Genomic DNA, 12,549 nt, shown 5'->3' on the forward strand with positions numbered 1-12,549 from the left:
GTAACATTTATTTTATCAGCTCCATTCCAATTGATTACAACCTGTACCGAAAATTTTGGTCACTTCAGGATTACTTTAGGAACCCTGTGCAATGCTATGAGAAAATTTCATGGAAAACTTTTCTCAAGGTGAGTTGCCAATTACAGACTACCAAAAGCCCAATATTTTATAGCTAATGGCAGAGTCAGAACTTGACTCTTTTCCAGCATACTTTTCACTATATAGTTCTACCTCTTATGTTTTTATACCTATTTCATAATATAGAAGCTAAATTGTAAATTAATATATAAACAGTTGATTTTGAGAGTAGTTTATAAATGACTTGAGGATTAAAATTTAGTAATTACAGCCTTGGTTTTTTTTTTTTTTACATAGTGAGTATTGTCAATTGATGAACTTTTGCAGAATACATCCTGCCTTTGCACAAAATTATTTCAGCTATCCTCTAAGAATAGGACTTTGCATACTATGGCTTTGGACCACATCCAGCCTACTGCCTACTTTTGCAGACAGAGTTAATTTTGTCACACAGCGACACCAATCATTTACGTGTTATCTGTGGTTGTTTTTGTGCTATAATGGCTGACTTGAGTAGTTGTGATTGAGACCATTTGAGCCATATAGTCTAAAATATTTACTATCTGACTGTTTACAGGAAAAGTTTACTAACCTCTTTTCTATAAGAATCCTCTGTATTTCTTTTTCTTGGCTCCTTAAAGGTCAGTTTGTCCTTTTTGTTGTAATCAAAATCTAAAGTTAATAGGTAGCTCTTAAAAGTAGCATGGTGTGTTTTCTGTGTTACTTTTTAAAGTTTTTATTTTATATGAAGTATCTTTTTTTTCGCCATAACTATCCAAATTCAGATTAAGTGGTAAGTGAGAAATCATCTGGAATTGTTCCTCAACTGGATAGGCTTTGACATCATTTTTTTATTTGGTCACAGTGTTTAGCACAAGAAATGCTTGAGAGTTCCGTTGCTGATTAAACAGCTACTTTTACTGGTAAATTTCTGTATACTCTCAAAGCATTCCTTTCTCTGTTTGCCCCTTACACAAACTGCATAAGAAATCACATTTTTCCAGAAGTAGAGAGTTTATTCCTACTTTTACAGTAACCATGATATCTCACAAAAAATAGTTTTACCCTCATTTTGCTGTCATAATTTTTCTTGTTTAGTGTGCCTTAGGGATGCATATATGATTAACTGGGAATAAATTGTACATTATTTTGATAAAGAAAAGCACTAAACAAATGATTGGGCAACAATGCCAAATAAAACTAATTGATATTTTTACTTTGCAGTATTCTGAAGAAGTTCTTGCTGTTTTTAAGAGTTATAAATTAGATGATACTCAGGCCTCAAGGAAAAAGATGGAAGAATTGAAAACAGGAGGAGAGCATGTATATTTTGCAAAGTTTTTAACAAGTGAAAAGGTATAAATCTTTCTTTTTCACTAAGCATAGTAAGAAATGTTTTTATTTTTGTTTTCTCTATTTAGCTGATATCCTTTTAAGTTAAATACAGTAGAAAAGTTTCTTTATTTTTGGTTAAAACTGATAAATGTTAGTTTGAGAGTCCTATTTCTTCTTGTAGAAGTAAGACTAATTTAATTTCAAAGGTGAAAAGTTGTTCTGCATTGTCTGTTTTGTAGATTTACTTTGGATTAAATACATTTTAGTTACTTTCAAGTACATATATTCTGAACCTCAAGTTAGGATTTCATTTGCATTTATGAAAATATTTTGTATAGTTTTCCATTTAGGTACAAATAAGGGGTTTTAAAGTTCCCTGTTAATCTTATTTACACAGTTTAATAAGTAATAAGTAAATTTTGTTCAAATACAATGCTAAGGCATTATGCAAGTTTCTAGTCAAGATGGCACATTGAGTTTGTGTTTCGATTCACTCCCTTTGCTCCAAACACATAGCAATGACAGGTAAAATATAAAAAGAGAAAACCAAAAAGACAAAGCTGGGCTTCCAGAGACAAGATAAATATCTTCACAGACCAGAACTGCCAAGTAGTAAGTGAAAATGAAGCCTTGGGCCTGCTGACTGTATATTCCAAGCAGGTGGTGGCAACCAGGAGCTTGGCTACAAGTGAGACCAGATCCATGTGAGACCAGGAGCCAGAGCCATATTCACTGCTTGAAGCCAGAGACTGGGGTAGAACTTAACCCACTTTTGAAAAGAAGCTAAGGTAGATATTACCAGTCTTCTGCCAAAGGCTGTGGTTTCATAGCAAGTTGTGGGTCTAGGGATAACAAAGGCACAGCTTTGTGTCCTCTGCTTGCTCTATGACCAGATATGAGATATCCCCAGTATACTCATGAAACAGCTGTTCCAAAAAGTCATCATGAGACTGTTTTCTAGACTTGGGCCCATGGACCTGGTGAAAGAAAGTACAAAACTACTAGATAGAAAAAGGTATACACAGAGATAAAGAAGCAAAAAGCAACAATCCCAAAACAAAAGCCTTCCATTCAAAACTCTCTGATAAATTAAAATTCCGAAATCCAGTGCTAAGAAAGATCACCAACAAAATCAACTATTGGGATGTATGTTTGTTTATTTTAGATACATAGCCTGACCAAGACTTTAAAATATATATGTTTCGGATAATCAAGAGATAATTGATAGTACAGCCTCCATGGAGAGTAAGAAATTGTGAAACTGAAACATTTCAGTTGAAATGAAAGAGGAAAGTTTAATATGACAACTAATTGGGATTCTTGAAAATGAAAATATATGATCATTGAAACCAAAGCACAGCACATAGAATTAAACTATAGTTTGGACATAGATGACAAGAGTACTAATGATGAGAAGTTCACCCAGAACACAGCACAGACAGATTTTTTTTGTCAACCTGAAAGCAGTTAAGAGCCATGGAAGATAGATTGAGAAATTCTAGCATATATCTAAGTAGGATTGCCAAAGAACAAAATGGAGAGAATATTGGAGAAACTAAAGGACTGAAGGAAGTCCCAAGTTCTCAGATTAAAAGTGTGCTACAACTACCAAGCAGGATAAAGAAAGATGAATCCATACTTCAGTACATTATGCTGTAACTGCAGGTATAGAGAGAAAACCTTAAAAGCCACCAAAGAGGGGAGGAAAAAAACACAAATATACTGGAAAGGAACAGATTTCTAACAGTTATCAATAATAGATACCAGAAAACAGTGGAGAAATATTTCTGAGAAAAAACTATCAGTCCAGAATTTCATACCCAGCTAAATGCACTCAAGACTGTAGATGAAATAAAGACATTTTCATTCTAAGACCAGGAAAGCATACCACTCTTAAGACCATCATTGTGAAAAACTACTAAAGGATGATCTTCAGGAAGAAGGAAAATGAATCCATAAGAAAGGAGTGGAATAAAGAAAGCAATTGTGAGCACAGAAATTGAAAAATATTTCAGTTTACTATTGACTAAAAACAAAAAAGTCATAATAACTGATTTTTTAAAAAATTTTAATGTAGTATGTAAACTAGATAACAATAAGAATCAGGGGAAAACAGATGTTTAGTGAGTAATTTAAGTATATGCTACAGTCCTTGTAATCCTCAGGAGGAGAAAAGGAATGCTGAATAACTTTAGACATTATTATTATTAAAAGGGAAACCACCAAAGGAAAAACATCCTGTAGCTCTCAAATGGCAAGGGGTTAAAAAAGGGGACAAGAAGGAATATAGACTACTTTATAAATCCAACAGATGGCAGGAAGGGAGGAAAAAAAGAGAGAAGGGTAGGTAAGTCCAAATATATCAGTAATGACTGCATAAACTGATTCAATTTACCTAATAGAGATTATCACATTGGATTTTTTTAAAATCCAGATATATTTATTCATTTAAATGAAACAGACATATAAAACTCTTTGGTTGAATAAAGAATTCAAAATTTTATTTTACCGTATGTAGAAAGGGAAGAAAATTCCAAAGCCTCCTCTGATTTAACAAAGAAGCTTCCCAAAGATATATACCTTTCAGAAAGCTTGAGATATCAATTTAAATAATATTATCAGGGCAAGACAGTTAAAAAATACAACAACCAGTAAGAGTTGTATGCTTTTAGCAGTTAAAGGTCACATTTCTCAGGACATGACAACTATTTCAAAACCCTGGATATCTTAAAAGATTTTTTTTTTTTTTGGACAGTTGACATTTCCAAGGACATTTTAGAAAGCAGCAGGATTATACATTTTCAGAGACATCTCCACATTGGAAAGTAAGATCAGTGCTTTTGTATCGATCTCCATTCACCACTTTGTCAGAACTGGTCCCTGAATAGTGTCTCCCTTACTGACTCTTTGTGAGCTTTGTTTCACCAGCAGTGCAGACAGCATGAGCTTTCAGGGTTAAGCACTGGAATTCCATTAGGTAACGTTTTGATAGAGGGAAAAGCAGGTTTTAGAAGCTTAAAACTTTACAATATGGGAAAGAAAAAAGGCACAGAGAATTGCAACAAAGAATGTAAGGCATGTGATGTTTTGCATCTTCACTTCCATTTGTTGCCTCTTAAGCAGTAACTTTATCTTAAATTTCAACCTATAAAAGAACCCTTCCTGTGCAATCTTTGTATTTTTCCTATGTATTTACAATGTTTATTACTCAGCATCCAAGTGAAAATATTTGTAATGCACCACCTGTAGCACCATTTGATAAGTTTTACTGCTTCACTAAAAGAAGCCTTCTAGCATTTCTATAACACCTTACATGATGTTTTACATCTCAGGATTTCTGAAAAGGCCATCCCACCTAAGTATGTGCCAATCTAATGTTACTTCTCAACTTTCTTCTGGTTGTAGATTTGGTAAATGACAGAAACACTCTTGATTTTTCAGGGATATATTTCTTGCCAGTGAGAGCTAGCTTAAGTGAAATCAAAAGCCATTTAATTATTTAGAGTATAATTCTATAGCCCATCGTTTCAGTGGTGAGCAGGTTTAGGAGAGTGGTCTTGTCATTACAAGGTTAGGTCTTTCATCACTCAAATAGAGCGTATAGCCTCATTTGATGGCCATGTTATTACCCAGAACCCTTGTGTTTTGCTTACATGAATGTGGTCAAACTTTTTCTTAGGAGAGTTTTCCTTATATCATTCTTAGGAAGGATGATATAACCTTTCTAGTTAGAGACAGGCCAATCATGTAGCAGCTTCAGGTAGGCACAGATTTTACAGATAAAATAGATATGTTTCTAACTTATCATACCTTCTTTCTTAAAGGTGGAAGTTTCCACTAGAAACTCATGCCTAGGGTATGATTGTAAACACTAATTTCCAACAATATAGTTCCCTTGTTAACGTAGCAAAGTAATCCCTGGATTTTTATTTTTAGTGGAGAACTGCCGGTTCCTTAAGTATAGTCCAGAGTCATACTCAGAAATTTTGAGGATTTCACCTCTAATTGCCCAGTTTATCATACTGTGTGAAGGGCACTGTACTATTATAGGAATTTCTCCCTCAGTACTGTGTAGCGTGTAAAAGTAGAACCAGCATTTTAAAACAAAATTCCAAGTACCATGAGTGTTAGCATGATGGTTAAAGGAATGTATTTTTATATCTTTGAGTTCTTACAGAAAAAAGCCCAGCCAGTAACTAGGTATGAGCTTCAGGGTTACCCAGTTCTTCAGAATACCGACTCCTTTTCCCCTTACAGTTGAGACTCAGTGACCTAATGAAAAAGATCCGGGGGAATACTCCAGAGCTATCAGTTACCAGAGTGGTTGTCCCACAATCACACACTAGTGTGGTCATTAGGCCATTCTTGTTCATGGAGGTAAGAGAAATAACAATTCTTCCCAGACTCTGCATTGTATGAAGAGCTCTCAAATAAGAACTTTTAGTCACTTAAAAAAAAAAAAAGTTCCTGGCAGAAAGAAGCTGTCAGTACAGCCTTAAATTTTTCATACTTTCTCTATCAATTTGAGAGATAGCCAAGGCTGAGTGTTTATGTAGTGTAGGCAAAGACAGGTCTCATCTTTTATGAGACACACTACAACCTAGTTAGGAAATGACCTCAGAAGTAAGACCCTCCTATAGACAGACAGGCAGGCTAACCACTTTCCTAGAATTTCCTTTAGTTTCATCAGTTGTCTCATATGGGACTCCCTTTAAACAGGTCTGGGAGGTTTTTGGACAACTCTGGAACACCGCTTGAGTTTTCCTTGTCTGCAGCCAGAGAAAGAGCCAGCCCTCCACATAGTTCCAGGAGTGTACCATGAGGTTCCTGGAGTTTATCAGAAATTTAAGTAGAAACTAGATCATTGATCCCTGTGCCCCCAGAGAGAAAAAAGTTATAGCAAAAAGCTGTTAAATGGGTGGTGCTGACATTTTCTTATAGGTCCAAGATGGAAGGCCTTACACTTTAAAAATCATATAAGCACTCAGCAGTTCTCAATAAGAACGGAGCAGTGTTTTCCACTGATGAACCTTGATGTAAATCAGTTGTTAAGACTTTACGTCTTGACACCATCCATCTGAGTTAACTGGTTGGGCTTCTCACAACTGTGATTAGAATATTTGACACACTTGATCCAGGCTTTGAAGTAACCTAACACAACATTATCTAGCACATCAGTGTTGGCCCTTGGGTGGCCACTGGGGAAGTATCAGAAATTTAGTTGGCCTACCATTAATATTTCACAAGGAGAGAAACCAAATCTTCTGTTTACTATAGATCTCATTGTCATATGAGCTGTAGGCAATGTGTCTAACCACTATAGTTGAAACATATACAAACTCTTGGGTTAGTTTATTTTTCAGAATTCTCTTTTGATGTTTGACTTTCTCTGCTGAATTCCAGTTCTATGGCATGAAGGCATTGATGAATCGTTAGGGTTTTACAAACTGCAGTTTGTTTGAAGACTTTTGCTGACACTCATGTCAGTTTTAACATATGGGTGTACTTCCACTCATCTGAAAAGGTAAACACAATTACTGAAGTTTTACATGCATAAAATCAATCTGAAATGGTCTGCAAGGTGGGAGGCATGAGCTGCCCTCTTTATTGTGACACTCCTGTACTCTGTGGGCCTGACACAGGGCAGCTCCGTAAATACCGTTGAACATATTGGAAAGTTTAGAGCATACTCATCATACTTTATTATTTTTAGAATCCCTTCTGTGTGTGAGTCAATCCATAGTTATGCAAGCAAGATAAGAGTAAATTCTTTGGTGATGCCAAGCAGCTATTTAGGAAAGACACAAGACAGGGTTAAAAAAGTACCCTGCCAGTGTAGACTGGATTTGGAGCCTAGTTCTGAAGAAGGACAAAGTATTTTATGTCACGTGTGTAGGTCACAAATAAAGTGAGAGGTAAAAATTACCACTTTAAATGCATTAATGAAAAATTTAAGAGTGACAAATTGAGAATTCAGGAAGCTAAAAAAGATACGGAATAAACCTCAAGAGAGAATTAAGTAATAATAATAGCACAAGTTAATGAAATAGAACATATCAGGAAAACCAAAGGCTTTGAAAAGAAAAATTTTATAAAAAGAATTTTTGTAGAAGTTCTTGTAGAACAGGCCTAAGGAAAAAAGTGAAAAGGTACCAATAAACAAAATAGGAGTAATTGGAAATACAGAGACAGTAAAATGTGTAAGAGACTATATTTAAATCTAATGAAATAGTAATTCTGTAGAAAAACTTAATTACCAAAATGGATTCACAAAGAAATTAAAAGCCTGAATAAACATATAACTATTAAAGAAATAGTAATCAAAGTGACACCTTTCAAATGACATCAGTCCCAGATTTTTTTAGGTACGTATTATCAGCACTTCAAGGAATAGAGGAAAAGCAGCCAAGGTCCTTATATGAGATTAATGTAACTTTTAAATAAAACCCCAATAAGGACAGAACAAGAAAAAAAGTATATATATCAATTTCACTTATGAATAGAGATGAAAAATATATTGTAAAAACTCACAAATCAATTTTTTAAATTGATAGTAGCTATTTTTAAAAAATAGAGACTAGGGGCTTCCCTGGTGGCGCAGTGGTTAAGAATCCGCCTGTCAGTGCAGGGGACATGGGTTCAAGCCCTGGTCTGGGAAGATCCCACATGCCGTGGAGCAACAAAGCCCGTGCGCCACAACTACTGAGCCTGCGTTCTAGAGCCTGCGAGCCACAACTACTGAGCCCATGTGCCACAACTACTGAGCCTGTGTGCCACAACTGTAGCCTGCGTGCCTAGAGCCTGTGCTCCGCAACAAACAGAAGCCACCACAGTGAGAAGCCCGCACACAGCACCGAAGACCCGATGCAGCCAATAAATAAATGGAGAAATAAATAAATTTAATAAAGTAAATAAAAAAGAGACTAAATAATATTTATAATATTTAATAATATTTATCATTTAAGTCTCTAAATAATAGACTTAATATTTATTAATATATTAATCCCAGGATTGTAAGTATGATTCAATAACAGAAAGATTAATATGAAATTAACAGATTAATGGTTTTTAAATAAAAACTATGACCATCTCAGATGCCAAGAAAATTATTTCAATACAATCTAATACTCATTACAAAACCAAATCAGAAGTAGAAGGGAATTTTCTCTAACTTGATTAAGGGGATTGACAAAAACCCTATAACTTAAAGCATCATATGTAATGATCAAACTTTCAAAAGTATTCTCAGTAATTTCAAGACCAAGACACAGATATCTACCAACCATATTTCTGTTCAACGCTGTAATGGAGGACCTACATTTCAATAAGAGAAAACAAAACAGAAATGAGAGTTATATGTATTGGAGAGAAAAGACTGAACTGTCTCTAATTGAAGGCAATATAATTGTCTACAGAGAAAATCCAAGAGAACCAACAAACTTTGAATTAAGGAGGCTTCATCAAAGTTACAAAAGAAACATCAATAGTGTTCCTATAAGTAACTGGTTACAAAATGTTATTTAAAACAGCAATGAAAACTAATACCTATGAGTAATCTCCATGGATAAAACTATAAAAATAAAGAGATATGACTACATTTATAGATAGGAAGACCCAGTGCAACTTCTCCCCAAATGTGTCCATAAATTCAGTGTATTTTAAATCAAATCCAAACAGGCTTTTTGAGGGAACTTGAATAGTTGATCTTAAAGTTTTTATGGAAAAGCAAAAAGCCAGGAGTAACTAAGCCAAGAGTAACTACTTCCTCCTAAGAAGGAACAGTTGCCCTATCAGATGTAGATACTAAGACCTATAAAGCTCTAATAATTAAAACAGTAAGTATTAGTACAGGTATAAAGAAGAAAAAGGAACTAGGACTAGACAAAGTGAAAAGACAAGCCACAAAGTAGGAGAAGATATTCACCATCTCCAGAACTGAGGAAGATTAGTATTTTGAATATACCGTTGACAAAAAGACAACCAGATGGAAAACTGGAAAGATGGTATGAACAGGTGATTTACAGATGTAGAAACCTGAATAGCTAATGAGCTTATAAAAGATGCTAAATGTCACTAGTAGCCAAAGAAATTAAAATGATGAGATAATCACTTCACATTTGTCAAATTGACCAAAATTAAATATCCTAACAATAAATGAAATGTATTGGCAAAAGTGTGGGGAAAGGAGAACTTTAACACACTGCTGGTTGAAGTATAAATTGATACAGCCACTTTGCAGAGTAATTTTATAATAAAGAGCAAAGTTAAAACTTCTAAGATGTGGGCCCTAGAGAATCACACATATGCACAAGGAAATATATGACTCATTGTAACTTAGGTGTTTGCAAGTGAAAGTGTAGAAACGACCTAAATGTTCATAAGCAGGAGACTGGGTGGGTGGTAAATTATGGTAAATTTATACCATCGAGTTCTGTAAAGCACTGAAAATGGATGACTTAGGATGGGGGTTGGCACATTACTTACTGCCTATTTCTGTAAATGAGCTTATTGGCTCACAGCCATGCTCACTCCTTTACGTGTCGTCTGTGGCTGCTTCTGCATGGCAACAGAGATAAGTAGTCGGGACGAGGACTGTATGACCACAAAGCCTAAAGTAATTTACTGACCCTTAACAGAAATTTGCCAACCCCTAAACTCGAGCTACATGTATCAAGTTGTGTAAATGTCAAACATAATATATGAAAGATAGCTTATTGCAGAATAATGTGTGTAGTATAAGAGTTTGAAAACATGCAAAATACCTTGATATTTATAGATGCCTCTATATGTATAGTAGTGTAAAATATGCATTAGAATCAGCAACACTGAATACATGGTAGTGCTTTCCATAGTGGAGGGAGCTTATAGAGGGGCTTCAACAGTTTTGATAATATTCTATTTCTTTAAGAAATGTGGAACAAGTAAAAATGTTAGGATTTGATAAGTAACTGGATCGTGAGACATGAATGTTGTATTAACTGTACCTTTTTGAACTTTAAAAAATACTCCACAATTTGAAAATTGGATATTTTCATCTGATGTGTTAATAATCACAAATTAGTAAGAATTTAATTAATGAGAATGCTCTTAATATTTTGTTTTTTAGTAAAGATTTTTTAAGCATTTTGTGTTAAAGTAACAGAAATGGAAGATTTCATACTTCAGTTTAATTTTTCCAGAGCATTGTTTTGGTTTTAAATTTTTTTATTATGAAAAGTTTCAAATGTGCAGAAAGGAATATTGTTTGTATGTACGATTTATTGACAGAAAGGCACATAAGAATAACTAAGAAGAGTAGCCTGAGCCTTTTTAGGTTTAGAATAATAATCAGGAAGGCTGAGGCCTGAGCTAAGAGGTGTAGTAAAAGCTAAGGACAATAAAAGGCCCTTTGTTCAAAAAAAAAAAGGCCCTTTGTTCACAAAACAAAGACAGCAAAGAAATATTTGACCCAATGCATGATGTAAATGGTGTAATTTTAAAAATAACTGAAGAAAAGCAGGACTAGAAAATATATATTATTGAAGAAAGAATACAATTGATAGTCCCACCTCTTACTAACTAGCTGTGTAACCTTGCAGGGGTCATTTTAACTTGTCAGGGCCTCATTTTCTTAAGGATAGTGTGATGCAGTTAGTTTAAATGATCAAACTAGTCCCCTCCCACCTGTGATTCAATGTCTTCTTGACTCTTGTTTTCAATCCATTGTCTCTATCAAAAAAAATTATCATCCAACATAAAAAATAAATGTGGAATAGGGGACTTAAAGCTCAGGGTAGATGAAAAGTTCATAAACAGCACCTATTTCTTCAAGCCAGGAAGTTTCTGTCTTCACTGTAAGCTAAACGCCTCAGGGTCTTCAAACTGGCCAGTCTTGTACTTGCCTCAGTCTTTGTACCTCCTGTTTCTTTCTTCTATACACTCCAACTTTAGGTTTGCTCCTGTGGCTCATGGTTGCTGCTTTTTCCAGGAAGTGTTCCTGGAGTAGTTTAGGCTAATAGATGGATGGTGGAGCCTCTCGGTGAATTAGCCAACACCGGAGAAAAGCAGACTTTGTTGAGGAAATTGGTGTGTTTCATTTTGGACAGGAAATCTGATCAAGTGTCAGTGGGACATTCAAATAGAGATATGTAGTAGCTTCTTGAGCACACAGATCTGGAGATTAGGAGCGAGATCTAGGTTGAGAGTATAGATTTGGTATATAGTTTGGTTATCAGCTTATACGTGGTAATTAAAGAGGAGAGTGTAGACTGGAAAGAAAAGAAAGCATCAAACCAAATCCTGAAGAAAATCAGCATTTGAGGGAGAAGGAAAAGAGAAGGAGAGAAGAAGATAGAAGAGTAGCCAGTGAGATTGGAGGAGAACTAAAAAAATATGACCCCATGGAAGCCAAGCATATTGAGTAGGATGAGGACTGTGAAGAGTGCTCATTCGATTTAATAAAAAGTAAGTCATCGGTGGTCTTGGCAAAACACTTCCCGTGGATTGGTGACCCAGAACACCACTGGTTGAGGCAGGTTGAGGGGAGGATTGGAAACTGAATGTAGCCAGTTCTTACAAGAAGCTTTGCTATTCAGGAAGGATAAGGTGAAGCTGTAGAATCTTTTTGAGAGAAGTTATTAAATGCTAATGGAAAGGAGCTTGGAAAGAAGAAAGGGTTGAAGATAAGGCAACCAGGGTGGTTAACTGATGGGATGTCCAGATAGAAGGATCACCTTCAGCGAAGATCCTGAAGATGTTGTGGCAGAGGAAATGAGGCGAATGAGGATGTGAGTGCAGTTGAAACTTCCATTTTAATGAGTTTTTCTCCTCGTTGAAGGTAGAGGGAATTATCTACTGAGAGCGAGAGGGGTAGTAAGTAGTGTTCTGGTAAGTACAAGGGATTTGAAATAGTTGCTGTGGAGAATAGGAGGGAGAACAGCCTTGGAGAATAAAGATTGCTGATTAGAGACAAGGGAGAATTCTAAGTTGGAGACAGTAACATAGCAGTGGTACCATTTGCGTAGCTGTGTGATTTGTTTTCTCGTTCTGTTTTTTTTTTTTTTTTTTTTGCGGTACGCGGGCCTCTCACCGTTGTGGCCTCTCCCGTTGTGGAGTACAGGCTTCAGACGCGCAGGCTCAGCGGCCATGGCTCACGGG

General features: G+C 35.5%; 2 protein-coding genes across 3 annotated transcripts in view; one reads left to right on the plus strand and one right to left on the minus strand.

Moving 5' to 3' along the window:
* Positions 1–12,549, plus strand: part of THOC1 (THO complex subunit 1) — a 42,133-nt gene that overhangs the window by 19,568 nt on the left and 10,016 nt on the right. Inside the window, exons 10-11 of the mRNA XM_022586797.2 lie at positions 20–128; positions 1,303–1,434. Coding sequence (XP_022442505.1) covers positions 20–128; positions 1,303–1,434 — 241 coding nt within the window. The remainder of the gene's footprint in view (positions 1–19; positions 129–1,302; positions 1,435–12,549) is intronic.
* Positions 1–12,549, minus strand: part of USP14 (ubiquitin specific peptidase 14) — an 82,057-nt gene that overhangs the window by 11,124 nt on the left and 58,384 nt on the right. The gene's annotated exons all lie outside the window — the stretch shown is intronic.

Source organism: Delphinapterus leucas, chromosome 14 (assembly GCF_059928025.1).
Source record: "Delphinapterus leucas isolate spDelLeu-1000000601 "Yukka" chromosome 14, BTC_Dleu_Yukka2, whole genome shotgun sequence".
Lineage (NCBI taxonomy): Eukaryota > Metazoa > Chordata > Mammalia > Artiodactyla > Monodontidae > Delphinapterus > Delphinapterus leucas.